The sequence below is a fragment of the Embiotoca jacksoni genome, unplaced genomic scaffold, assembly GCF_022577435.1.
Source record: "Embiotoca jacksoni isolate LCO1_2020_lvr unplaced genomic scaffold, fEmbJac1.0.p SCAF_12, whole genome shotgun sequence".
Taxonomy (NCBI): domain Eukaryota; kingdom Metazoa; phylum Chordata; class Actinopteri; family Embiotocidae; genus Embiotoca; species Embiotoca jacksoni.
The window spans coordinates 2,492,701-2,519,404 of record NW_027185252.1 but is presented as its reverse complement, the minus strand read 5'-3'; the positions used below and the strand labels follow the sequence as shown (position 1 = coordinate 2,519,404).

The 26,704-nt window shown below is 40.0% G+C and overlaps 1 protein-coding gene across 1 annotated transcript in view; it reads right to left on the bottom strand.

Annotated features, from left to right (window-relative positions):
* LOC138195122 (contactin-associated protein-like 4) overlaps positions 1–26,704 on the bottom strand; it is an 86,917-nt gene that overhangs the window by 42,676 nt on the left and 17,537 nt on the right. Inside the window, exons 3-4 of the mRNA XM_069144208.1 lie at positions 19,675–19,968; positions 4,039–4,149 (exon numbers count right to left, since the gene is read on the bottom strand). Of these exons, the coding sequence (XP_069000309.1) occupies positions 4,039–4,149; positions 19,675–19,759 (196 nt within the window). The 5' untranslated portion in view covers positions 19,760–19,968. The remainder of the gene's footprint in view (positions 1–4,038; positions 4,150–19,674; positions 19,969–26,704) is intronic.

Genomic DNA, 26,704 nt, shown 5'->3' with positions numbered 1-26,704 from the left:
AAAAAACAACGACATTTACTTCACCCACGGTTTGACCTATTCAATCCGCCATTCGCCTTCACCTCCGCTATATGCAACATCGGGATGTCATTTGGGAGGGGGAGGGGGGGGGGGGGGGCTACAAAACAAACCATAAAACTTCTACTTCAACCTCAAACAGCCTGGTTAAGAAGTACAAAAATGGTCCTCACAAAGATAGAAGTGTTATTATTTTACCAATAAGTCATAACAGGCCATAATTCATACAGATATTAAAACAGCTTGTTTCAGTTATAAAAGTTTTTTCTCCATATTTAAAACTTGGACTCTTGGGTGACTTTGAAGACAAATCTCTGATTAATAACGACATCCACAGACCGACATCAGTGTCATCCTTTTGTCACTCCGGTTCCTTTAGTGGCGACCGATATTAAATTATATCGATGTGGTGTCAGTTTTTCTTTATAAAAAAAAAACGTTGTGAGTCTTGGTTCCCTGCAATTGAGCCAGTTGGTAGCAGTAGAAATTAAAGGAAAATCGCTTGCTGCTATTTGGTGCTTTGCATCTTCTAATAGGAGCAAGTTTAAAGATTTTCACCAAGCTGCACATTAGAAGAATACCGCCGCAGTGTCATGTAAAAATTAAGTGACCAGAGTTTTACGCAGGAATTTTCCTCCCAAGGGAGATATTTTAACTTTGATAACTAATTAAAGTACAACTATAGACAAGTGTTTTGAACCTAACCTCAAAGATAGACTTTGTCTGTCTGCCCAGAATAAAATGTGTTGAAATACATTTTGAACAGAAGGAAGCTGGTAGTTTAGATGTCTTTGGCTGGATATCAATAGATCCTGACAGCATCGCAGTACAAACTACATCAGGACGAGGAGGATGTAGAGCTCCAACTGAGAGATTTTCAGTTAGTACTTCAGAGAATAATGTTTGTGTAGAGATTTCATAAAATAAAAACATGCACAACAGAAAGCAATATTTCTTCATTACTTAGACTTTGCAGTTCGTAGCATGTGATAAACATTTTTAGGATAAACGTCACTTTTCATTATGAAGAAGCATCGAGCTTTGTTTCCCTTCATGTTGAGTCTCATAAATTGCACAGAATGAATAGATTTAACAGATTAAATAACAACTTCATCGCAAATTTCATAGTTTTTTCAATTTCTGTTTCCTTCAGCTCGTTGAAATGTCTTTTATTTTTTTTTAATTTATTTATTTATTTATTTTTTTTAACGTATATATCTCCAACAGGAGCTGCAGAAATGTTCAAATCCTAAACTTGGGGACTTTAGTCTATTATTTGAATAATTCACTTGAATAGCTCATACATCTTTTAAATCAAGCTTGCGTAAAGTAAAGAACATGCATCTTGTATTTAACAGACTTTTGACAAGTAAACAATGATAAAAGATATACAAGATGGCAAATAAATGATCTGAGCATAATTTGCATACTTAACAATACCCTCTCAGATGAAGAGTGCTGCAGAGATCTCAGCGGGAAGCAAAAATAACTCTACGCTTCTTAAACAGATCTGTGTTTTGTGCCGTGTGAGTCTCTGCCCATTTTGCTGGTAAATTAACTCTGAACGAGGCAGCTCCTCAGAGGACGCCTATAGAGTATGAGGAGTGCGAGCACCAGCTGCAGGAGACGTAAACGAGCAGGAGCCCTTAATTTATTCAGCCATTACTTCGGAGACCAGCTAGGATTTTGAAATTAAAGCAGTTTTTATCTTTAATTCTATGAGGCATTTTTTTTTCTACATTATGGATTCCTTCAGAAGTGTGTTTTGCTTTTGAATGAAGATTTATTGATCAACCAAATTCAGTTCTTAACTTTCAATTCAGATCTAGAACAGAGAATTGATGAAGCTTTTGTAACCTGGTCTTGTTAGCAAGACATTAGTGATGAGCAATTGCAAGAGCTAATGAGCTAAACTCTCAACCATAATGAAAGGGAGGAGGATGGGGAGCACTCACAGCTCTCATGTCATCTCAGAGGTGCTACCGCTTTTATATTTGCACATTTAATATATGTTGTTTTGTTTGCATGCAAATCAGCTGCAGCTCAGTGTGCACAGTTTGAATCCATACCATTAATACTTTTCTAACTACAGGTGTTAAAGCTGTGCTGCCAGAAAAAACATTTGTATTCCGCATCTTTAGTTTCTGTGTCTGGGTGCCGAACACAGTCAGTCTCCATGTCGTTTCATTGCCTCTTCATTTCTTTGGCATCTCTGTTTTGTTTTTTTCCAGCTCTGCAAAAAGAACCAACTTTACGCCGTGCCGCACACACTTGATCCTCTTTTAGAATCATCACATCCTCCTTTATGCAGATCAAACCCAGATTGGTAAACAGACAGAGCAGGTTGACAGAAGTGAGGGAACACAGCAGGCGTGTTTGCTCACAGCTTTCGCCATCAAACGCACCGAACAAAACGGCAACCTGCGGGCTGCACTTCCTGCAGTCTCCCCAGTGGTGGAAATCATTCAGATCCCTTGTTGCGTCGAAGACAAAGACATCACAGCGAGCGCTTCCATTCGTTTTTTGTTGTTGTTGCGTAAACCAGTGAAATGAGCTGCTAGTATGCAGCAAAAATGCACACGTGTTCTCAACAGCCCTGTAACAGCACATACGAGCTTTGTTTTTACCTTTTGCAATGTGATAATCTTACTATTTATAATACAGCTGAATACAATTCTCCAAAATCCTGCAGGTTTGAGGCAACAACCACCTCACTCTCTCCCCCCGACGGAGATGCTGCGTGCCGTGTCATGAGCGTCACACAGAACAAAGGTAAACTTCCTTTTGCATCTTATTTAATCTGGAAAGAACTGGAAGTTGAAAAAAAAGAAAGAAAAAAAAAAGAGTAGGAGAGAGAAGAAGTCAGGGATGCAGCAATAATTTATTGATGTTAAACTGCTAAATTATATATGTGAGTGTAGCTGAGGGAGAGATGAAATAGTTAAAAGATCACATCATGGTCTGCCTCACATGTCTCAGGCCTGAGGGTGCTCCTGTTTCTTACGAACAGCAACATCCAGTCCCCTAAATGATCAGTCATACATCATGATGTGAAGTTCATCCTTAATTTACCTGTATTCTCCTACAGCGAGGTTAAGGGTTAAGAGGGGTATAAAATATGGTTTAAGGACAGATACCACCGAGGCGTGTTTGGGCAATTCACGTGCACAGCTCCAAACTGCAAGAGTGAAGCGAGCCTCTACAGTGGGAGGGTATTGTGGTTTAGAGCAGCGCCGGTGTAAGATTTGTGGATCCATAGTAGATTATTATTTTAAGATAAAGCTCTCGAAGGGATAGAGGCTGAGATTTGGATGTGGTTACATTTTAGATCCAACAGCAAAATACCCGGATTTGTTAAGCTATGATGTAAACAAATCTCTAAGCAAAGATGATGAAAGCATGACATCAGCAACAAAAGCTAATTAATCCCACCCCTATTTATGACTTTATCTACTTGCAAATGTTGACTTTGTCACAGTTTATCAAGGGGAAGGACCCAAATGCTCAATGTTGAGACAGGCTGATTTGACAAACTAGTAGGTGCAGACTAAAGGTAAAGTACACTGAAGGGCTGCAGGTGGGGCAGATTGAGGAACTGGGAGCAGGTGGGGTGAGCGTGTCGGGTCGAAGACCATGTGTGGTGGGTGGAGGCAGCAATACAGAGAATAAACTGAATAACGGAAAGGCAGAAAGGCCAAAATTGAATTGAAATTATATAAGATATTAAAAAACATTTAGATTTAAATCCACAGCTGCCTACAGTTTCATATCGAGAGTTGTGCGTGGGCTGCTGAGATAAAACAATGAAAAAAAAAAACTAAAATCTGCAGTTTTGTATTAACACTCATTTTATAGTGTTAATATGAAAGTATTGCTGCGTGTGCTGATTCCCTCAACAGTGGCAAGAAGTACAGTCCAACACTTAGAGGAATTGTAGTTGAAAGCTAATGAAGTGTGATTTATTGACCCAATAAAAGAAAGATTTCAGCCTCGGTGAATGCAGTAAATACAGTTACTCACCTTCTCTTCGATTAAGCTTAGCGAAGCCGGGCCCATGGCTGCTGGACAGCTGGGAGGAGCTTCTGAAGGACGATGGCAGTAGATTGGACACTAGCGGAGAGTGACATATCTCTGAGAATCACAGAAGAGAGAGAGCACACAATTTAAAAACAACAAGGAGAAGGACCACCCATCTTATCATCAGCGCTGAGTTGAAAAGCCAGCATCCGTGACGGTATAGGGATACTTTAGTGCACATGGCATGGGTAGCTTGCACATCTGGGAAGGCACCATTGACGCTAAATAAAACCTGTACACACAGGTTTTATTTAGCGTCATAAGATATATATTTACATACAGGTTTTGGAGCAACATATGTTGCCACCCAGACTTTTCAGGGAAGGCCTTGCTTATTTCAGGAATGGGACAACATTTCACTTTCAAAACTCCAGCAACTGGGCTCCTTTGTCCCCAAACGTTTACAGTGTTGTTAAAAGATGAAGTGATGCAAAACAATGGTAAACATGCACCTGTCCCAATTTTTTTGAGATGCGTTGTTGGCATCAATTAAAAATAAGTTTACATGTTTCACAAAACAATAGAATTTTTCAGTTTCAACATTTGATATGTTGTCTTTGGTCTATTTGCAATTAAATATGGGTTTGCAGGATTTGCAAAACAGTGCATTCTGTTTTTATTCACATTTTACACAGCGTCCCAACTTTTTGGGAAACGGGGTTGTACAAAAGGTATGCATGACGCTCTGCTGGATAAGTAATGTACCGTGTCCTAACCGCCTGACAGAGTCGACAGTAACAGTAACTCTTGTGGAGTGACTTCAGGTGAGTCGAGAAGTCTAGTGGTTGTAGTCTTCATAACACTGATGCTGCATGAAACACAAGTCGTATTTACTATCTCTTCTAACTGACTTGCATGCATGTAAATATATTCTTTTACAACTGGCTCCAGGCAGTACATGAACACACATAACGCATTCAGTGTTTTGTTTTGATTTATTTCAGTGAATTAGTGCATACGGAAGCAAGGGAGTATTTAGTAGTCAGTTCATATGCGTAAGCTGCACAGAAATCTGTAAATTTGTGAGTATTTGTGTTTGATATGATTTATTAGATCAAATGATCTAAGTGCCTGAAGGTTAGATTTCAGCAAAATCCGCCTAGTTAATGGATGTTTCCTCCGTGGCTGAGAGCCAAATATCTGCGAGAGCTAAAACAGAGATATCTCTTGGTTAGATTACATAAATAAAGAATCTCGAGCTGTCGTTACTTTGTTTCGTCAAGATTTTATCAGACTCGCCCTTTCTCGGCTTTCATATCGGATTCCTGCCTGTCCTGTCCTTCCTGCCTAAACTTTCACAGAGAAGTTTGACTTTGGTTTCTCTTTCATGGGACTTTGATTTTATCTGTTGTGTGTGGTTTTCAGAGTACCACTATACATAATCAGAAGGTGCTACATTAGCAACCGTACACTGTTCTCGTAAATATGAACATTACTTTCAGAGGCTGTTGAAACTTGCCATGGACTATAACCTCAAATAAGAGTGTTTCCTAAATTACCACCCCTGTTTAGAAAACAATTTAACAATTAAAATTATGATTTTAACCGTGTTGTGCATTAAAGTTACCACCTCCCTTAAAGTTACGCAACCCTCGTTGTCATAGCAACAGTACATGTATTTATTTATTTTTTATTTTAACTCCCAGCTTGTAGTTGGAAGCGACCTCTGGTCACCTGCACTGAAATCAGGTGTTATATCCGTGTTGAACCATCCATCAACATGCCTCAACGTAAGAAGGAAAATCTCGCATCATACAGACGTCACCTGAACTGCGTCACTTCTACGGGACACAAGATTGTCGTCATTGCTACGGCAAGAAGTTGCTTAACTTTAAAACCGTTGTTTGTAATGATCTGCTTGCACAAAATGACTGTCGGGTAATGTTTTTCAGAGAAGGACTCTGACTTTAACACTAATAAGAAGTAAAGGAATGAACAATGCAATTAAAAGCTGAATCACTCTGAATCATCCCTGAGTAACAACAGGCCAAGAGTAAATTTAGCCACAGGCCAAATGTAATTACAATATTTATGTAGTATTAAAGCCTATAAAAGTTTTGAAAACTAAATGTGCCAAATTAAGGAATGAATAAAAACATACACCACTGCAGCTCTGCATCTATTGTATTTCATTTTAATATCCTGCTGCGAAAGCTCCACATCAACACCTTTGCACTTCATCGCCAAATAAAAGCCCGTATTGTTGGCAGTTGTTACAGGAGAACAACTCTTGAAACAAAAGAGAATATTTGATGATAAAAATCTACTAATGCCAACGTGATACTTGAAAGGTTTTCCCAGGTGGCTTCAGGAAATTAAAGTAAGTCTATGCAAAAAACAACAACAATGTCTTTTTAAATTTGAGGTAAGTGCTGGACTTAATCCATAAATTAGCAGTTCCCTCGAGTGATAAAACAACTGTTGTTTTGCAGTACATCTTTGTTTTTCTTTCACTTTCTCTGACAAGTGTAGGTGCCATCTCATATGCATCTTTTCAATTACAAGCCTCAGGTTTTTATTCATCTCCCAGCCTGGGTATTCTTAGAATTGTATATTAGCCTTTAATTTTACATCAAACGAGCTGGTAGACACTGAATGTAGGAGAACAATGAACTGGGAGAGGTTTTAACGTAACTAATATCATTTCTCTACATAAATATTGCAGAATTTGAGTAAAATTTCACCAATATCCTTCCAGTTCATTCATGTAAACCTAAGAAGCCTAATGTTAAGGGTTTGAATTTTCCAAAATATTTTCTCAAGACTAGATTTGTTTACAACTTCATTTTCAACCCCAATTTTTTTTTTCAGAGATTATGAATGTATTTCTCACACAAAATAATAAAAAATGGAAATACCAGTTGCTCCCCCTCTTACTGCAAGTAGGTTAAAAAAAATATTTTTTATTTAATGTTTCTGCTGCTTTGAGAGACTCAAAGTACGTAAATGGCAGAAAACGTTTTTTTATGCATCAGAAATCAGTTTAATCTTAATGCATACTATGTGTGATTTCTTTTTTTTCCTCATTTAAAAACAGCGCAATTTACTGTGCATAAAAAGTAGATGGTTATAATATATTCACAACAGCGGCTGAACAGTTACAGCTGACAATCATCTCTGTCATGGTTCGTGTGGCTTCACTAATTAAGTGGTAAACGGTCGGCACTTACACACCACCGATTTACATTAGAGGTCTTCTAATGCTTTACAAGTTGCCTCCCATTAAAATTTTACATTTACATGCACACCCCAAACGCAGCAGAGCTGCCATGGAAGGTGCTCGTCTGCCATTGCGAGCAACTTGGGGTTCAGTGACTTGCCCAAGGACACTTCGGCACGTAGGCCGGAGGATTTAACCGCCAACCTTACAGTTAGTGGGCAACCCGCTCGACCTTCTGAGCCACACATGCCTCAGAGTAAATAATTAATTTCAACGGTTGACGTGGCTTCCGCAATTAGTACAAGAGCTGCAAACGTTATCTCACAGTACTAGAAAATATCTTCATGACTGTCACAACCACACACGTCTTCTGACCTGGAAATCATTTCATAAAGGGTAAGACCTCTTTCTGGCCCAGTGGCTGACACAAAGCTGATTTCCCATCTGAGTCTGGGCAGGAAGTGGAGAAAAATATGCTGAGGACGAGTTGAATGTGGTGATGAAAATGCAGTGAAAACTTTGAAACGGTAGCTCTTTCTGTCCTTCAGAGCTCTTCCTTTCAGGGTCTCAGTCCTGAATGTTCTGACAAATGAGCCTTTTTAATGCTTTTAATCAGGAAAAATAATATATCTGAAAAGTAGTCCATCGGTTTAAAGAGTTACAGCCTTGTAAAACTCTATTAATTGAGTGCAGTTGGACAATTTTATTTTCCCTCTCATTTTCAGCTTTGATATGCGACTTTTTGTGGTAAAATTAACAAGCCCAGTTGAGCTCATCTGTCCGCGCACGTGTCCTTTTTTTGGCGACGACATCGATGAAACACAGATCTGCAGCAGGTTTACTTTGCGACGACGAAGAAATTTCCACACGTTGTAGCACATCTATAATCCAATAAGATATTTTGTTTTATTTTCATGTTTTCTGTAAACGTGCAGAAAATAGTTCATTTCAAGACGTTTTCATGATGGATAAAATGCAATTGAATACCTGTCTGACCGGACCAACATATGGAGCAGTGGTAAACCAATAGGGACTATACGAGCTAATTATTCCTCATTATATATTTGTCAAAGTTTCCAGTGTCACAGTTGTGCTCTGAGCCGTGTTTGTTATTCTGTGTATTCACCTCAGGAGTCCCACCTCACCTGTTCCCAGTTTATTCCTCCCGTGTTTAACTGTACCTCAGTGGGCCGATTGTACAGTTCCTGTACAGTTCCCGTGCCATTGTTTTCCAGCCCTTACCCTGTGTTTTTTTTTTTTTTTATACCCTGCCTGTTTTTAGACCTCTTTGCCCTGCTGCCTGTGTTTGTCTGCCTGCCTTCGTTCTGCAACCGTGTAAGGTAACGCTTTGCAAGCCTCAAGTATATCTTTGCAACTTTTCGCCCGCCAGCTTGTGTCTTGCTTTTAGGTCACGCACACGAAGCGCACCCCGAATGACACGCACACACAGAGGGCTGGTAAAAAAAAAAAAAAAAAGCAAAGTAAAAAACCTTATGGGTTTTTCTTTGACAGCTCGCTGATGTAGATTCGAACCAGTATGCCCGTTGGCAAGTGCACTGCTGCTCTTGCCTGTTATGAGATGATAAATTTCCTCACTACTGTAGCCAGCAGTAGTGACAGTATGTGCCGTGTATATAGTTGTGATGATGCAATGTGAAACTCCACTTAAAAGAAACTGAACACACATAATACAATGTTACAACAATCCCAGTTTTCCTTTACAGATAAATAATGTCCCTCAAAATGCTGTAAACCAATGTCGCCACATATTTTCAGATAAATAGGAGGTAAAGTTTATAAATTACATTCAATAAAATAAATTCAGTCAGTCAAGCCGCAAACTGGAAAATCACCGAAGGTGCTTTCCCTGTAGCTATCTTTAGCATTAGCTCTGAACTCAGGAAAGCACCCCAGGCTGTAGTAACTGTCTGTTTCCATTGGCAAAGTTAAGCTGCCACATAACACAGCAAAGAAATTACGTAAATGACAATTCTGATTGCGAGTACTATTTGACTGGTGTTATCTGCTTGTTTCTCATCTTTGGAAACAGAATCAAACAGAAACCACACGGTGCGTTTCACATCCATGCTCTCGGCTTGTGCCGTTACCTCCGCTGAGCTCGCTCTTTTTTTTGTCAAGTTATTTTAAAGCTAACTAACGTAGTTCTTCACAAGCACCGTGACAGTTTTAGCACAGTCTTAACACGGCGTAGAAACATTTCAGAGACGCACAGAACCGAGTGTTAAGGTTGCTAATGGCAGCCTGACAGCTCCCGGCCCGAACCAGAGATCCTGTGTCAGGTCAGCTCTCACGTTGAAAACTCTGAGCTCGAGAGCTCCATAAATGTTGGAGAAGCCTCTCAGGATTCTCAGTACCTTGCATGGCATACTGTATGTTCAATCATTATTTATCCAGCAGAATCAGCTTCCACCTCCCCGTATTCTCTCTTCCCTGCTAACCCTCCATCTATATCTTCTGCTTTACCACAACACTGAAAGGACATCCAGGAGTAAATCAAGCTGATGAGCATTCCCCACCTCAATAAACAGCAAACAGGAAATTTACAGGCTCAGAGCCCCTTTGAGGATCCTGGACTTTCAGCGCTGCTCTATGTGCATCCGTCACAGTGATGTTACAGCGCAGCCATGAATCACCGAGCAAAATAACTGCGCCAGGAACCCTGCCTGTTCCCCTCTAACGTGAACCGCTGAACTCAAACTGTGCTCATTTGGGAAATACAGCAGATAAAGGCCCGGGTTTTCCGGCACATTTGACTGCCAGGATGGAAAAAGGTTAATCCAAATTCTGTTACAACTGCTTGATTTTGAAGTGTGGAGGGTTTTAGGGCTCGGCACTCGCACCGAGATCAAACGCATGCCCTTCTCTCCCCGCTGCTGATGCAGCCATTAAAGTGTAACCAAATAGAGAAACCCTCAGAGGGCGAGCATAAATAGTGCATGAAATGTACATTCACGTTGCATTGGACATTTATAGTATTGAGGTGTAACTTTAATCCAGAGTGATTTATGTTCCGAGTGCTTGAAAGCGCTCTGAGTAAAGCCATCCTCCACTTCTTGCAGAAATACTAATACTAATAATAATAACAATAATAATAATAATAATAATAATAATAATAATAATAATGGGGTTTATATTGCCAGAAGATGCCACAGGGTTACATACATCTTTTGCTGTGATAAATCGCGTTAAGTTAAATTTCATTTCCTCACATTTTCTGCCAAGTAGAAGGCTCGATTGGGCTGCATTATATTAAACACATCTGACCTGTCTGCAGTCCTCCCAGCATGTTTCTCCGGCTGGAGAAAAGGACCCGTCTGTCTAAAAGCTACTAAGTCGTAAGAATCAGCATATCCACTGCTGAGAAACAGTTTCCAGCCCTTCGTCTGCCACTCACAAACACACCTGGTGTCGACTTAGCCTGAAGCTTACGGACGAGTTTGTACAGCTGCAAACATTAAGCTACATTTTTTTAAGAATTAACTGTGCATATAATTGGTCTTCTCGACAATTTTGATACAGAATCAATGAAGAAACTACAAGTTTTGTGACAAATATAATGTTGCCGTTAAGGACAAATGATTCTGCAAAGTCATTTTCACTGTAATTGCCGTTGCAGTTATAATATATGACACCTTTTTGACATATGCATCATGTAAATACAGCAAAAAAAAAAAAAAATGTAAGCAAAAGGTTTGGAATCACCTTTTTTGGGGGGGCAAAAAGTTTCAAATAAACTGCATTATTCATCGCATGAAGAAAATGAGCCAAATATTAACATTTCTTCTAATGTAAAATTAAAATAAGGGATGTGTTCTGGAAATTGTTGGTAACGAACAGAGAAAACATCCCAATCGCAGACCACACGGAGAAAGTTCCCTGTTCCAGTGTGCTTCACATTAAAAAAAAAATAATCTACCGGGCTTCTGCTTCTGAGCAGAAAGTGGAGCCTCGTCCCCCGGCGGGAGGCCCTGACCCTCGGCATGGTGGGGAATTTTAACGCTGTGTGCGCCCTGTGCAGAACATTTCAGGCAACAGGGAAGGCAGAAGTCCTTCCTGCTGATGTTAATCTTATGCTCACTGATGCATGTCCTAAGTGTACTCACTGCCTCACCCACATCTAATTTAGGACAAGGACACTGAAAATCATAAGTAGCACCTTGGGAAGTACACTTTAGCGAGGAGTTTCAGACCAATTTATAGATTCAATAAGCTTCTGGCTGCACGTCAAGAGAGCTCTCTTCATCACTGGAACTTCTACATGCCAGACAAAAAGCCCTTTACTTTAGATTACAGCCACTTCAGGAACACACACACACTGTGCCGATTATTGCACCCCTTTAATTAGAAAAAGGAGCAGAACTCTGCCTCAAATCCCTTTTCACAGGTTTAACTTTCAGCTCATCAGGAAAATGCTGCAGCGACAGAAAGGTTACACGATCTGGCTGGTGAGGAGAAAGTCAGGCACTTTAATCGCTGACCTGGTGGGAAAAATTCAACTGTCATTGTGCCCTCGAGAGAGACATTTGACTACCAAATGCTTTAACAAAGTGAAAAAGGAACAAAAAGATCAAAAAGAAATTGGTGCATAAATGGGAAAGCTTGTTAATGGCCCTGTTTAGCTTCTTTTTCTTTCTTTTTTTTTTTAAATACTGAATAATAAACTCATCAAAACATTAATTCGATGATTTGTTGGCGTGTCTTTTAAATAGCTGGTAGCTACTAGCTGATGATCTGTACGTGAAATAAAAAATTCACAGCAGGATGTTTTATTGTCTTTGTCATTTGGGCAAACATGTTTCACATCTCAGAAAACAACCTCAAGGCAAACATTTAAAAAATAATTTACGCAGCACTGTACCATCCAGGTTTTGTTCGACTCACATGACCTCTTCAAAGATGGACTGACTGTGTGTGTGTGTGTGTGTGTCACGTATCATTTCACAGCATTTCATCCTTCATCGCGACTTCACGTTTCAGTTGTTAAAATGTGATCACCAGCTGAAAAGTTCCACACCGATAAATCAGCATCTATTTCTTTTGTCTTACTCTATTGATTTCCCAGATTCACAAAGAGATGAGTGCACAGGCGGCAGCGACTGATCAGCACTCCCGGAGTTGGCGGGGCTTCAAGTAGGACACGCAGACACATTTTCAAAAGAAGTGTGCTCACGCAGGGGACTGAACACAGACTCCGTTTGAAGCACAGACCCCTTTTTAAAATCCAGTGTCCTCTGCTGCAACATGCTCTTAAAAACCTTCAGTAAAGTTCTGTAAGTGTGTTACAATCCCGAACAGTGGACGGTTGGTTTCCTTAAGGATAAGCATGTGACAAAAAGAAACTAATGACTGAACAGATCACGGTGATATTTATTAGAAATCATGTCTAAATTACTTCACAAACTGTAACGTTATCTCAAACTTAGTCTTCAAAATTCTCTAGCTGACGAGCAGATTGATAGTTTTGACTTCAACGGTCGATAATAGTAATAATAAAAAACACCCTGTCCTTGTTGTCTTAATTCAAAAATCAATTTTCGTCCTCAAGTTCTAACTTCTTCCCCTCAATCACTGCACACACACTGTAACTTGAATTTCCACATTACAATGACTATAACCAAATTCAAATTCTAGTACGTTGTTCCACCGAAATATAAACAGAATTATCATAATAACAGCATTCGTATGTTGACAAGTACAAATCAACACGGAACAAACTTATTTCTAATATTCATGGACAGACGTTGCACAAGCTGTTATGAAACATTCCTGCTATAGTTTGTGTCACAGTTTGTTTGAGGTCAGCATAACATTTTTGTAAAGATGCAGATTTGTTCATGCAAAACTCGAGATTTACATCTTACATGGATTCAATGACAAAAGCTCAGATACTTTCCTTGTTATGGTTATGAAGTAGTTTACTATTTTTGGTGGCACATTATAATATAAAAGATTTGGGAAATCTGACACAGGAACTTTTCACTACATTTAATTGAATAAGCTTTTAAATCAAAACGTGGGTTTTTTTCATCTAATGCGCGATATAAATTAATATTTTTCTCCATATTTCAGTGTAGGAGGGGAACCTTTGATACTCATCTAAGTGAGTGCATTTGCAACCATGGCTGTCTGTGTTTTGACAGATTTTATTATTACAAACAATCCTCTGATGTTTGCTCCTCAGAGGGATCGGTATGCGATGGAAATTGGAGAAAAAAAAAAAAAATAAATATGAGATGAGTCATGATTTCACAGACACCAGCTAATTATTTTGTACATATAAAAACGTACCGGTAGGAGTTTTACTCGGCTGTGCTGTGTTGATTTGTCTTTGAATCTCTGCCAGCTGCAGAGCCACTGTTCTGAAACTGACCCTGAGCTGAAGTACCATAAAAACGAGGTGAAGAGGGAGAAAGTTTCTGAAACGGTCCGGTGGAGCTGAAAGGTGTATACAATCTCCTCTTTCTGTGCCGTCTCTTCCACCTCATTAACTGAGCCATTAAAATGCTTGCGAGACACTTTGTCTCCATTTCATCTTAAAGTTTTGGCTTTGTCCTGCGGTGTTCAATGTCAGCTACCGTCTTTTAAGAGCGATGACATTTGGACTGCGCTCGCATTTACCGACACTCTGCATCTGATCTCATTACAGTCTCCCTTGTGGCGGGCCGGTGTGTGTTAGAGGGAACAGATGGCGATTTACAGTCCGAAGGACCGCAGAGACGATAAAACATCCACTGAAGTCATTCCCCGAATTCCTAATGCACCGCACTGGCTCTGTCCTTTATTTAAATATGTATGTTAGCGACGGCAGCATCCGTTTGAGCTACGTGAAGTTAATATATGACACTCAGGGGAGTGGCAATAAATGACAGGTTAGCAATATACAGTAAGAAGCTGGGAAGATATGTTCATTAATCAAAATGAATACACAGTTATGGTATAATTGATTTTCTGGGAGGGTTTAGAAGTACTGTTGAAAGGTTTGTGTGTAACTGAAGAGTTATTGGTTCTATTTTCATGAAGAAACAAGCGTAGAGACATGCATGCGTAACTAATGAGAAATTATCACATTTTTCTTCTTAATTATTGTCTTTATCTCCCTCTCGATCGTCATAATTATTATTATCACGACAACATCCTCTTTAAAAATCATCCTTGTCATCCTTCTTGTTCTTCCCCTTTTTTCCCCTGTCATCTTTAATAACATCATTAGCTTCTTCAGAGGCAGCAGCCATCATCATCCTCACCTTCACCTTACTCTAATGGAGGAATTTGCTGTAGCAATGATTTATCTATGACTTTAGTCATTTTAAAGTTTCGCTTCAGTTTGGGTTTAACATCAGCTAATTAGACCTTGAACATGAACTAAAATTCACTCCTTTTGATCATTGATTAGATATTAGATCTTAAAAAAAGAGGTATGTTTTTTTTGTTGGTTTTTTTTTTTTTTTTTTTTTTTTTTTTGGGGGGGGGGCGTGCCCTGTTTGATTGACATGGTTGGGGTGCAGTCAGGTTTCCAGCATCACGACGTGCAGGGAGAACAACAAAGCTTTAATCTTCGTCAGTAAAAAATCAGCACCAGAGTTGCATATGTTTTTGTGAGCAGTGGTCCGGTTGAATTGGCAATTCTTCACTCACATATAACTTGAGCAGAGAGCGCACATCAGTCCCTGAACTTTCGGATCCACCCTCGTGTTCTCGGGAGTCTCAGTACGATCCACCACTCGCTGAACCGCGGCTCGTCTAAATATCCGTCACATCTGACTCTAAAAAAAACACTAGATGGCGACGACCAAAATGACAGATTAGTGTCTTTAAAACAGCAGTTCACAAAACAATGGGAGGGCCGTCACATGGTTGGACTCCTTCCAGATGAAGTGAAGTCTCTCTACTACAGATGAGGACCCACTACGACGCCGTGACAGAGCACACTGACCTCAGCGGTGTTTGACAGATTCTTGGACCAAAGACAAGTCATCTAAGATGATGACAGGACCGAGTGATGAATGAGTGTGTGTTTAGTGGGGGGCCAGAGATTCAGGAGCGCCGGCCTTGAGCACATATCAGTGCGCGACAAACTCTGACCGCAGGCCTCTTGTCAGTTTTATCACTTAACTACTTGTCTGCGGGTTAATAAATCTAGATCCCCGACCGACAGCTCCGACTTAACCCCCGCTGCCTGTAACGCGGCCTTGAGTTCGTCGGCTCACGTTCGTGGCTCCCACCATTTCTCCGAAACGCACATTTTCCTAAATGACACTAAAGAAGAAATATGACGCGGAGGTTCTCCTCGGCTTCCTCTCACTTTTCCCATCTCCGCTGCCAACGAACCCCGGCGTCTCATGAATCATTCATCGCGGCGAGGGCAGTGTTTTATTTTTTTTTGCACAGACGCAAACAACACATTCAGACTAATTAGAGCATATTCACGGGTTTACGTTCATCTGAGGACACTGAAGAACATTACACTCCGATATGGCACAGTGAATTGGTTTATTTATTGGAAGAAACCAGCTGTGAGAGAACACATTTACTGACCTCGCACATCAAAATCCTCACAGTCTGATGAACCAATTATTAATCTGCATCATCACTGATTATCACCTGGATGACCAAACCGGAGGGAAACATCACATGTCCAGCAGGAAGCAGCTTCCTGTCTGTGGTTTACCTTCATTGCAGGTAAAAATACAAGTTGGAAATAAACTAAATCGGATTTTTTTTTTTTTTTTTTTGTGTGTCCTTGTTGAGATTTCTATTTCTTCCTTTGTCGAGCTGATTGACAGGAAGCAGAGCGAGACATGAAACCTGTCAGCTCGGGCACGTGCTGAAGTCAATAATAAGGGAATGAAGGTAATGATGTGACGGTGTGATGATTTGTTGCTTCCTAATAGACGCATGCATCACGCTGCTGAGTGACACAGCTGCTGGAGCTGCTGAAAGATTTCTCGTAGATGAGACATAATGATGTCACAATAAGACAGCGTGATTGGCTTTTCAAGTAATCACGCTCCATTCATGAGAAGTGAGTAAAGTAAATCTCTTCAGGAAAGGATTAGAGAGACAAGAGGTCGTTTCATGTTGAAAAGTGTGTTTGTTTAAACTCTATTCTCATGTAAACTGGCTTTCTCGGCCGACATTATGTGTCCTAGTTTTTTTATACGTCAACGCTACGACACTTAAACTTCCCTCCATGAGATGAACGTGTATCTTATTCTTATTAAATTTTAGCTGCAATTCCTTTAAACAAAGTCATTGTATTGGCCTAATCAATTGTAAATAACCTCAAGTTTTTCATTTTTGTAATCCTGGAAATGAGTTGTAGTCTCAAATCACTATTGATTTTCCCTAATCTGAACCAAAGCAATGAAATCCTAAACAACAACTTTAAACTACAACTTAAAAATAGTTAATTATTAATATTGTCACTTCAAGAGGATTTTACACAGCAAGACTGGACGTTTTGGTGGAAAATAATACTTTGTAGTGAACATATTCCTGATATGATCAGTGTCTATGTATCTGCAGCTTGCCAAAGGTGTTCAATAGCACTGTTTCTGCAAGATGTTAATAAAAAAACGTAACATGGTCACAACTTTGTTTGATACAAAACATACGGTCGTGATTTAGTTTTTTCCCCGTTTTTTTCTTGAATAACAAAACACGCCACACTCTACAGCTCAGCATCCGTCATCAGCCAACAACCACCACCTCTGAAGAGGCTTTGAGGGAGAAAGACAAATATAGCTAATCTGAAGGAAGACAAGGAAATCATACTGAAACAACAAAGAAGTTTAGTTCCAATGACTCACGAAGTTTAGTTTTGCAACGCCCTCCGAGGCCAAACACGTACACACTAGACAAGAATACATCATTTGTCAAAGCCACATACACGACCGCTGGAGAGTACCACCGACAGGTGTACCGGACACGTGTTGTCATAGTAACAATTATAAACATGTAGCTATGAAATGGTTGCAGTTTGGTTTAGGAGAAGATCACAGTTTGGGTTCAAATTAATACGTTTGTTAGAGTGTGTACGTGACATAAGTTTGACACTTTTTATAATACGTCACCTTACTTCCTCTTTTGCTCCCATCATGGTTACTACGGCAACCAAAGGTCAAACAAATGTGAATACGAGTCGAATTCATCTACGTGCGCGGATGACCTTCACAGCTGGGTTTTGTTTTTTTTAAGAGGAGTGCATTGTTTCATCTGCTTTTTTTATTTATTTATTTTTAAATCGCCTCTTCACCTCCTGACATTATTTTGAACCTCTCTGTGGGATTCATTCATTTGCCACTTGCGTACACACAGGCGGAAATAAACCCCACACACTTAGGTCACCATGTACACAGATACGCCTTTACTGTCCCTGTTGTCGGGTTCACATTCATTTCCTATGAGGAAAGCGCACACTCCACACACAAGCACACTGATAACACGTGGATATGCTCGCACGTGCGCGCGCGCACACACGCACACACACACACAGAATAGGGAAGCAGTGGTATTATCTGTCATCAGGCTGCGATTAAAAACAAACACTTCAGTGACTCTTATCAGCTGAGAGGAGACAGCGATGGTGAAATACTACAGACAGAAAGAGAGAGAAAGATCTCTTAAACCTCTTTTGTGTGTCAAAGACGCAACTTAATTGCTGCAAATTCACAAGTGACAACATCTTTGAACACTGATGATGACTTCTTTCAACTTCCCGTCCCCCCCGCCCCTCAGTGAGGCCCCTGTTTGTGCTCTCTGACTAATAGCTGGAGTCAGACCTTGCCGGTGGCACTGGCTCAGCACTAACACAAAGTCAAAAAAAATGAGAGAGGTCTGTGCGTTGGAGATTATTAAGTGGATGATGTACTGTGTGTTTGCTTTCTAAGAGGGCAGAAATGGGTTTTGCAAGCACAACTTATCGATTTGAGAGAGACGGCCGCAGTCTCTTTTCTCCCGGTTATAGTTTCTGATGCACTCGGCTGAGTCCTAACCATTTCCCCCGGGGGCAAAGAAATGTCTTTATCTGCTTTATATTTCACTCTTTCAAAGCCCATAATGTCAGCGTAGTCTCCCTCCAGTGGCTGCTGTCTGTCAAGGGGAATATAAACCTGACATGGTAATATCTACCATTCATCTGTCTGTCCAGCTCTGCCCCCACTGAATCCCTCTGCGGTATTTGGTTTCCTAAAACTGTTTAATAAATCTTATTTGCTCAGGCATGTTGACTCAAAATATAATTTAATACAGCTTTCGCCCCAGGACAGAAATTTACTCTCCGACATACTTTCTTCCTCTGGGTTTGCAAACAGCTCCTACGTGAACTGATCCCTCTTTTGACATTTCCATCGGCAGAGTGTGTGATCAGGATCCAAGTGCTGTAATAAGCTTATGTGACCCAAGCTTTTTGGGATGCCTTTTCTTTTTGGTAACTGCATGTATCGAGCCATGCTATGCCAAGTCGCCACCAATCAATTTAGAAATAGGATTCTATTTCAAAAGTGTCTGATCGAAATCCAGGCCTGCTTTGGTGCTTTAGGCCTCATTATGATGGTTTATTTGTTTAGAATCAGTTGAAATGCACGGTGTAGTTTCTTTTCTTTCTTTTTTTTAACTATTGGTGTCTTTCATAAGCATGCACGGGCTGGACATATTATTTTTGCATCCAAACTTTTATACTGTGCACACATGAAATTATTTAAAACCAGTAAAGGAGAGAAATATATATATTTTGAAACGTAAACATGTTCCCATGGCCTTAAAACATCATACTAACAAAGAATCTGAAGAAAAATCAGGCAGGCGGAAAAAAAAGAGTAAGATAACATTAAAAAATACATTATTTTAGTCTGAATATTGCTTTTAAATTAAGTAAACCAGACAAGCCCAAACTGTCTATTCTCCTCATGCTTCTTTCTTTCTGAGAGACATTTGCTCACTTATATCAGCATCAAAACCTCTGAGAATACAAAAAGAAAACAAAAGCCTTGTTTGATAAGAATTATGACCCGCTTCACAGTCATGCTGCCACACTTTCCAAATTGTACGCAGCTCCATTGGAGCAGGTGGGGACTGAGTGCCTTGCTCAGTGGTAAATACTTAATAAGCTGCAGGAGAGGGAAATATTTCTCAATCACATACTTTGTACACTGCCTCCAACTGCCCACAGTCCAGTGGAAGTCAGTGCACGAAGTTATGTATGAAACCAAATCAATGAAAAGATATTGCTCTGCAAGTTCCCAAAATCCAGAGGCTTTAAAAAAAAAACAACCAAAAAACACAAATTTGCATTAGAAATAAAAGACAGAATAATATAAACTACACTTCAACTCGCAGCAGAAGGAAAATCAGCTTCATCTTGTGAGACATTTGAAGTGAATGTAAACTGGAGAACTCACCTGCTTTTGCTGCCCCGTACGAGCTGCAGAGTATCAGGGTGACCTGTGCAAATATTCCCCAGACTTTTTTACACCAGAGATCCATAATGAAGTGAAAGGATGCTGCAGAAAAGCCCAGCGAGTGAAGGAGGGAGACGGTCTGCCTCTCCTCTCCACTCCTGTCGTTTCCACACTTTCACACTGTCCAGATCCCTGACGAATTTTGCACTCCTGCGTCCGCAGCGCTCACCGACCTCCGCCTGGCTCCGCGGAGATGGCATGAGACGCAGAGGCTGCTTTCTGTTCGGCTGCACTCTGCAGAGTGATGGGGAAAGAAGGGAGGGAGGGAGAGAGGGAGGGAGAGGGAGGGTGGGAGAAGGAAAGAGAGAGTGAGAGAGCTTTCACTGCTGTCACAGCTCGAGTGCAAAGTACTTTAGTCATTAAAAGGGCTTCAAGACCTCCTGGTCTGCTAGAATCCTTTAGCAGAAAAAAAAATCCCTGCAGGCTACGCTATTGTGCTCCGACAAGGTTTAAGAAAGAGTCATCTGGGGTCCCATTAGGCTCCGGGCTGCTGATCACAGTCTGTTTGTCTTCATGTAATATAGCGGTTCAGGTCCGGCGGTCAGGGAGGGGATTCCCTGCACCCTCAGGGACAGTAAGTCAACTACAGTAGCCCCCTCACTGAGGATACAGCGACCTAAATGATTATTCAACAATTAATTACAAGTTTTATTAGAAAAAAAACATGATTTTTTTTTAGCTCATTTTGATCAAGAAATCTAGTGATATTATTTTATGTAGCAGGTAAAAGTAATTGAAATTTGACCTGGCCCAGAAAGCTGAATAAAAATCTATAGTTGTGGCGATGAATACAATGCAGACGACATAAATAAGTTCGGACACTGTCAAAGCACAAAACATAAAGCAGTTAAGATGCGTGTTTCCAAAAGCATCCACATAAACTAAAGTGCTCACCAATCGTGCCATTTTTCCAGTTTTTTTTAAGTCTGACTTGAATTCATTTGGAGGAACGACCTCTGATGATTTCAGGTCCTTTCTCCAAGTGGAAAGTGCATCACGAATAAAAAGATTTTTGCCCAGCAGCCCTCTCGGGTAATGATGAACCTTTTCAGGAGTGCAGACAACACTGCTTTTGGTTTGACAACATTAATGACTCCATGAGGGATATTACTTGATTTTAATAATATGATGATGTTTGAATACCCTAAATGTAATACAGCATATATAAAAACGTGCTGTTTATTTGCTCTGAAGCTGCTCTAGGCATTTATAGACCTAACCATTTAGCCTTCGAAGCAAATGTGGGTGTTTTCGCAAAATAGTCGATGGGAAAGTCTCAGCCCTTTCAATGGTGAAATTTGAGTGTTCAGTACAATTCATCACTGAAAGCTACAATTTAAAATCTAGGAGTTACATTTTCTTAATTTTCAAATAAGTCAAATGGCTTTATTGGCATACAAGAAAGAAAAAGCCAAAGTACAAATTCAGAAAATAATACAAAGCTTTTTTTAAATGACATTTAGGCTCGAAGCCTTCATGATAGTGTTGAAGTAAATCTACAAATATACATCCTTTTGTACAAGTCCCATGGAAATCACGATTGGATGGGTTTCTATTAAGCCTTCTTATCCATCTCCTGTGTGACTCCTTCATTCTGACATCCTTTCAGACACCTTTAAATCATCAGAAACACATCCTGAGTGTCAATATTTGTTCAAAGGAAGAGAGAGGACCCAAACGCACTACACCAAACGCCCTCCATCTTTTTTATAATAAAAAAAGAAAGAGTGAGATATCCAAAAGGGGAAACAAAAACACAGCGAGCCATCTGGGGCTGAATCCAAAAGAACACAAAAGAGGAATTACACAACTAAAACTTTTTCTAGGAAACAGAATGAGGAGCTGGGAAAGGATTCAAAACTTACAAAATGACAGTGACGCTGAGAAACGGGACCGGACAGGCAAACAGAGACTGACACAGAAGGAAGGAAAACAAGAAGGGGTATAAAACGGAGGAGGCCGATGGTTAAGTGGAAACAGGTGAGGTCAATAAGAGATGACAAATTGGACACAGCTGAGGAAGATCAATGGGCAGGAAACACACGAGAGCAGGAAGTGAAATGAAAGGACAGGCAAGAACTTCAAAATAAAACAGGAAACACAACAACCACACCGAAAGAAAGACTAAAAGACAGACAAGAAATCCGAAACATGATACCGTAAAATGTATGGGTCTACATCAGAAAGTCTGTATATAAAAGTGGACCGAGCTTCCAGGTCTGAAAAATGAGATCAATGTGCCTTAAACTGCAATACCACCGAGGGCCACTGGGTGGGTGGGGGGAGGGCGGGGGTGACTCCAAAAAGGCTACAGCTCCATAGACTCCCATTCAACTTCTGTCATGAAATACAAAGTTTGAAGAGTCTGACATCGCTCTACAGTCATCTGCCATTTAAAACCGACACACAATGAGGGAGGTGAGAGAAGTAATTTCTCTCTCTAAATTGGGTTTTCACGCTCTGATGTGAATACCGTGTAAATCTCTCACTTCTGCCGAGTGAAGCCGTAGATTTACACCGCGGCCTTTATCGGCATCATCGCAGTTGGCGTGTAACTGCTCCTGGATCACGTCTCGGCGCTTGTTTAATCTGCCACGATGTTTTACCATGCAGCCACACAGGGATGTTAAGAGAGGCTTTTCAGGAGCAGGGTAGGCAGGCGGCATATGAATGAGGACGGGCTGAGAGCGGAGAGGGGGGGGGGGGCCGAGATACCAACTAAAGCTGCCTGCGCCGTAATGGAAAGGTTTTGTTTTTAAATGTTTTAGAGGGTGTCAGGGAGCACTCTCTCTCTCTCTCTCTCTCATCCCCGGGCGTAACAATAACACACCTTGTGTGTTTTGTGTGTCTAAAGTAAATTGCACCTATCATACAGTATGCTAATATTGTGTTCATCTCTGCCTACATTTGCCTGGATTATTAACATTTCAAAAGGTTTTCTGCTCTGCAAACTACAGCGGTGGTGTTTTTTTTTTTTTTTTTTCACGCCCGAGCTGATAGTAAATATTTCCATGGGTAACATTTACATGGCATTTGTAAGCAGTGCAATCCTGTTTGTCATCGACAGGATTCACAGCCGAAATACGGATGTGGCGGTAAAAAAAAAAACATCCGGTGCATTCATATCATTTTCAATGATGTGCTATGTGGGTTTATGTCTGACATTTTAATCTTCATCAAAGAATATAACAGCACCCTGCTGTACGGTAAACGTGACAAGCTAACACCCTGCAGCTATTACGCTGGCGTGGCCAGCGTGGCTCCGTGGATGGAGCTCGGTCCGTCGGTCGGTCCGGCCCTTTGATTTCGAAATGTCTCCGTAGCGATCGGATGAGTTGCCTCGAAATTCAATCGATACGTTGATCGTCTTCAGAGGATATTAACGAAGTTCTCAGATGTTTTTTTTAGTGAAACATCTTTGCAGCTCATAAACTGATCGCTTCAGAATTTGCCTCAACGAGTTATAAAGAGGATCATCTCTTCAGAAATGCAAGTGGAGTTACTTCATGCTCTCATGCAGCTCAAGACCTGCTAATAACAAAAGTACATGCAGCAGTGTTTCTCTGTCAGGAGAGTTAAAACGCAGTTTCAACCACGTTTTGCAGCATGATGTCATTTCTTTGCAGACTCACGACCAAATTCTTGGCTGTACTGTAAGTGGGCACCATGCCGTGTTCATGTGGCCAGGTAGATACTGATTATTACTCTGAGTGTGCATAATTTAACATACTTTTAACTGTTGGAAGATTTGAGCTAGTTTTAGAAAATATTCTGCAGGAAATAGCAAATCAGTTTGAGTAGAAACAGAATTCTGCAGGAGAAATGTAAGTTTTATTGTGTGGTGAATTTAGATTTGACTTTGTTTATTTTGTGGTGAATTACACTGTTGACCACTCAAATAGCTGATGAACTCATGTGATTTGTCTTTCAGTAAAATGCACTGACTTTGCTTTGACATTGTGTGTTTTATTTTGGTAAATTAAAGCCTGTTTTTGCTTTGACTTTGTGGCTTTGCTCTGTAGCTGTACCGGAGCCCCCGTGCAGCCTCCTGCCAGGCCTCGTTTTGTATAACTCATTTTTATTTTGCATACCAAATGAAGCCAGCCAATGACTGATGCACTCCCACTCTACTTTATATTCACAACACCTGCTGCAGGCTGTGTAGGGCTTTGGGTTTTGGTCAAAAGACTCTTAAATGGATGTTTAAAACCTGGCGAATAGGTTGACAATAGATTCAGAGAATTATTCTCTGTCAAACCTAAACGTGGAAGTATTTTGTGTGCGATAAGAGCTTGCGATATGTTTGTTGTCTATATTTTTAGTGAGAAAAGTTTCTCTTTCTCTTGCCACAATCATAATCTAGGTTACAGACACGTTTCTCTTTAGGTCAACTGAGATTTTTGACATTGCCAATTAAAACTGTGACATACTTTAACGCTTCTCACAGCAGTACTATGTCATGTGTCTAACACTAAGGAATAACAACCCTCCTCCCAACAAGAATAAACAGGATTTGGGCTCCAGTGTAACAGTGACGAGGACGTTTCACATTTTTCATTGATATTTATGAACATTTTCCTCTCAAGTCTAAAAAAAAAAACAAAAAACAAAAAAAAAACAGAAAAGAGAATTGTGGGGAGAGTGATTGAGGACAAATCTTCAAACTGAACTTAAACTGAAACTTTTATGTCTATATACTTTTATCTTTTATGTCATGTACAGCTACAGCAGCAACAGAGTGTCTGGGAGTCTTAGTCTCATATTTATGGTGTCCAACTCCGGTTGGATGAGTTTTTACTAGCTCATCATAATTCATGTATTCATTATTTTCTGCTTTCAAAAAAACTCAATGGCACAAAGTTGTGATTATAAAATGCTGAGGACTAATACTTAACTCTCGAGGATCTTTTATCGAAGTAAATCATTTTAAAACGTGCGTCTCTGATGTGCCTCTTTCTCCACAGCATCAGCAGCTGAACCTCAAGGGTAGAGTCACATTTACAGCCATTTAAGTCCCTTCTTTTTTATTTTTATTTTTTTTTTATTCCAAACCAATGTACAAACAGGTTTTTTCGACACAAAGTTGAAATGATGAAAACTGATGGTCAAAACAAAGACCTTAAAAGGAGACTCCTGTGTTTGTTATTGAGAGAATGTCTGCTAACCTTCTGGGAACTTTAATCTTCTGTTGTACCAGAAAAAAAAACAAAATGCCAGCTTTAAAAAAATATATATATATTCTTCTGTTGTGTTTTAATGATGATACACAGATTATTTTGTCACCCTGTTTGAAAATGCTAACAGGGTGAGAGTCCAGTGCTCGAATGTGAATGAAGTATCGTCTCACAACATGCATACTGACTGTTCTTTTTACGAGGGATCTCTGCACAGCGCTGCCGTGCATTGTTTATTGGGATGCCCGAAGCATTTCTCTCCAGAAAAGTTCTTCAGTTTGGAAGCAGCACCGTTTTCGTTTTTCTTTTCTTTTTTTTTGTCAATTAATTGCGCAGCTCTCACCGAAACAGAATGACAAACAACAAAAGCTCCACCGCACAAAGGCTTGTGCTTTCAGTGCAGCTCTGTCCGCTGCAGCTCATTTCATAGATTGCGGCTCTTTTCATTATCGATGTCATATTTTTTTGTTTGTTTGTTATTATTGACCACAAGAAATGTTTGTTTTCTTTGTATTTCAGCTGACCTCCATACATCTACCTCATGAATAGTTTTCAGAAACATCAATGAAAGGGACTGATTCACACCCCCGCTCTGTTTGAAAATCAATGCCATCCGTGAAAGCTTTCTACATGCTTAGTGTAGCGATCTCAGCTTCTTCTCCACCTTAGGAGACAGGTGGAGAAACGTGGATCGTGTGTGAGCATTTTAGGTTACGAGGAAAGAGATGTTGAGGGTTGGGGCGAAGCTGATGAAAATACAGTGAAACAAGTGAGGCAATGGATGGATTTCATGCCAACGAGAGTTGTAAAGTGAGGCATTCAGGCTGCTGCCAGAAGCTCCTCAGATGAATAGATTCAGGTTACTTCTCAACAGTTAACGTCTTTAGATTCTTTTAAAAAAATTTTTTTTTTTTTTTTTTTTTTTTTTGTAATTTGGGAAATATCACGTTTGTTGTGGGAATTTTTTCTTTTATATCCGGAAATTCTTCATTAGGATTAACCCCGATATTAGGAATAACCCCTTGAGATGTGCCGTCTCGTTTCCATCGGGTCCTCAACGAAACCGACATGCAAAACATAAAACCAAAACATTTCAAAAAAGGAAACAAAAATCACAACACGATCGTCACAAAACAAACAAACAAATGAATAAAAAATATGAAAGAAATAGGGCAAAATCAGGAGACCATACTCCAAGTAGACCATAAAAAACTCATCTTTCATTCATAAATTATAGAAAAGTATTTTTGACAGTGATTGCTGTTATAGAGAAGTATTCGAGAGGTGGTCATGTACAACTCATCCTATGATCATTTTTGTACATTTCCATTAAATCTTAACATGTTTTTTTTGTTCTGCCTATTTCATTTTTGCATTCCTGTCCATGTAACCTACTGGAAAAACTTTGCATTATTTTATTTTTCTATTCTTAGAATAGCTGGACGGAGGTGCAAAAATGGCCATGCTAAAAAAAAAAAAAAGGGGTAATTTTTGTACATGTCTTGGGCTATTTTCCTTAAAACCTTATTCTCTCCAAAGCTAAACACTAAAAATATTGTATTCTTAATGTTGAAAATGAGCTTTGTGGAAACAGATTCAGGCAGCAGCCATTTGAAATGTAGATATTATTCAGACTTGTCAGTTGCCTGAATTAGACAATCATGACAGACTAATGCTGTAAAAAGCTGTGGGTTGTGACAGCTTGTGACTTCAGACATAAAAAAAAATCTAAAATCTGAAGTCAGTTCTACAAGTTGTGACTCTTTGACTGACTAATTGGTTTCCGTACTTACTTG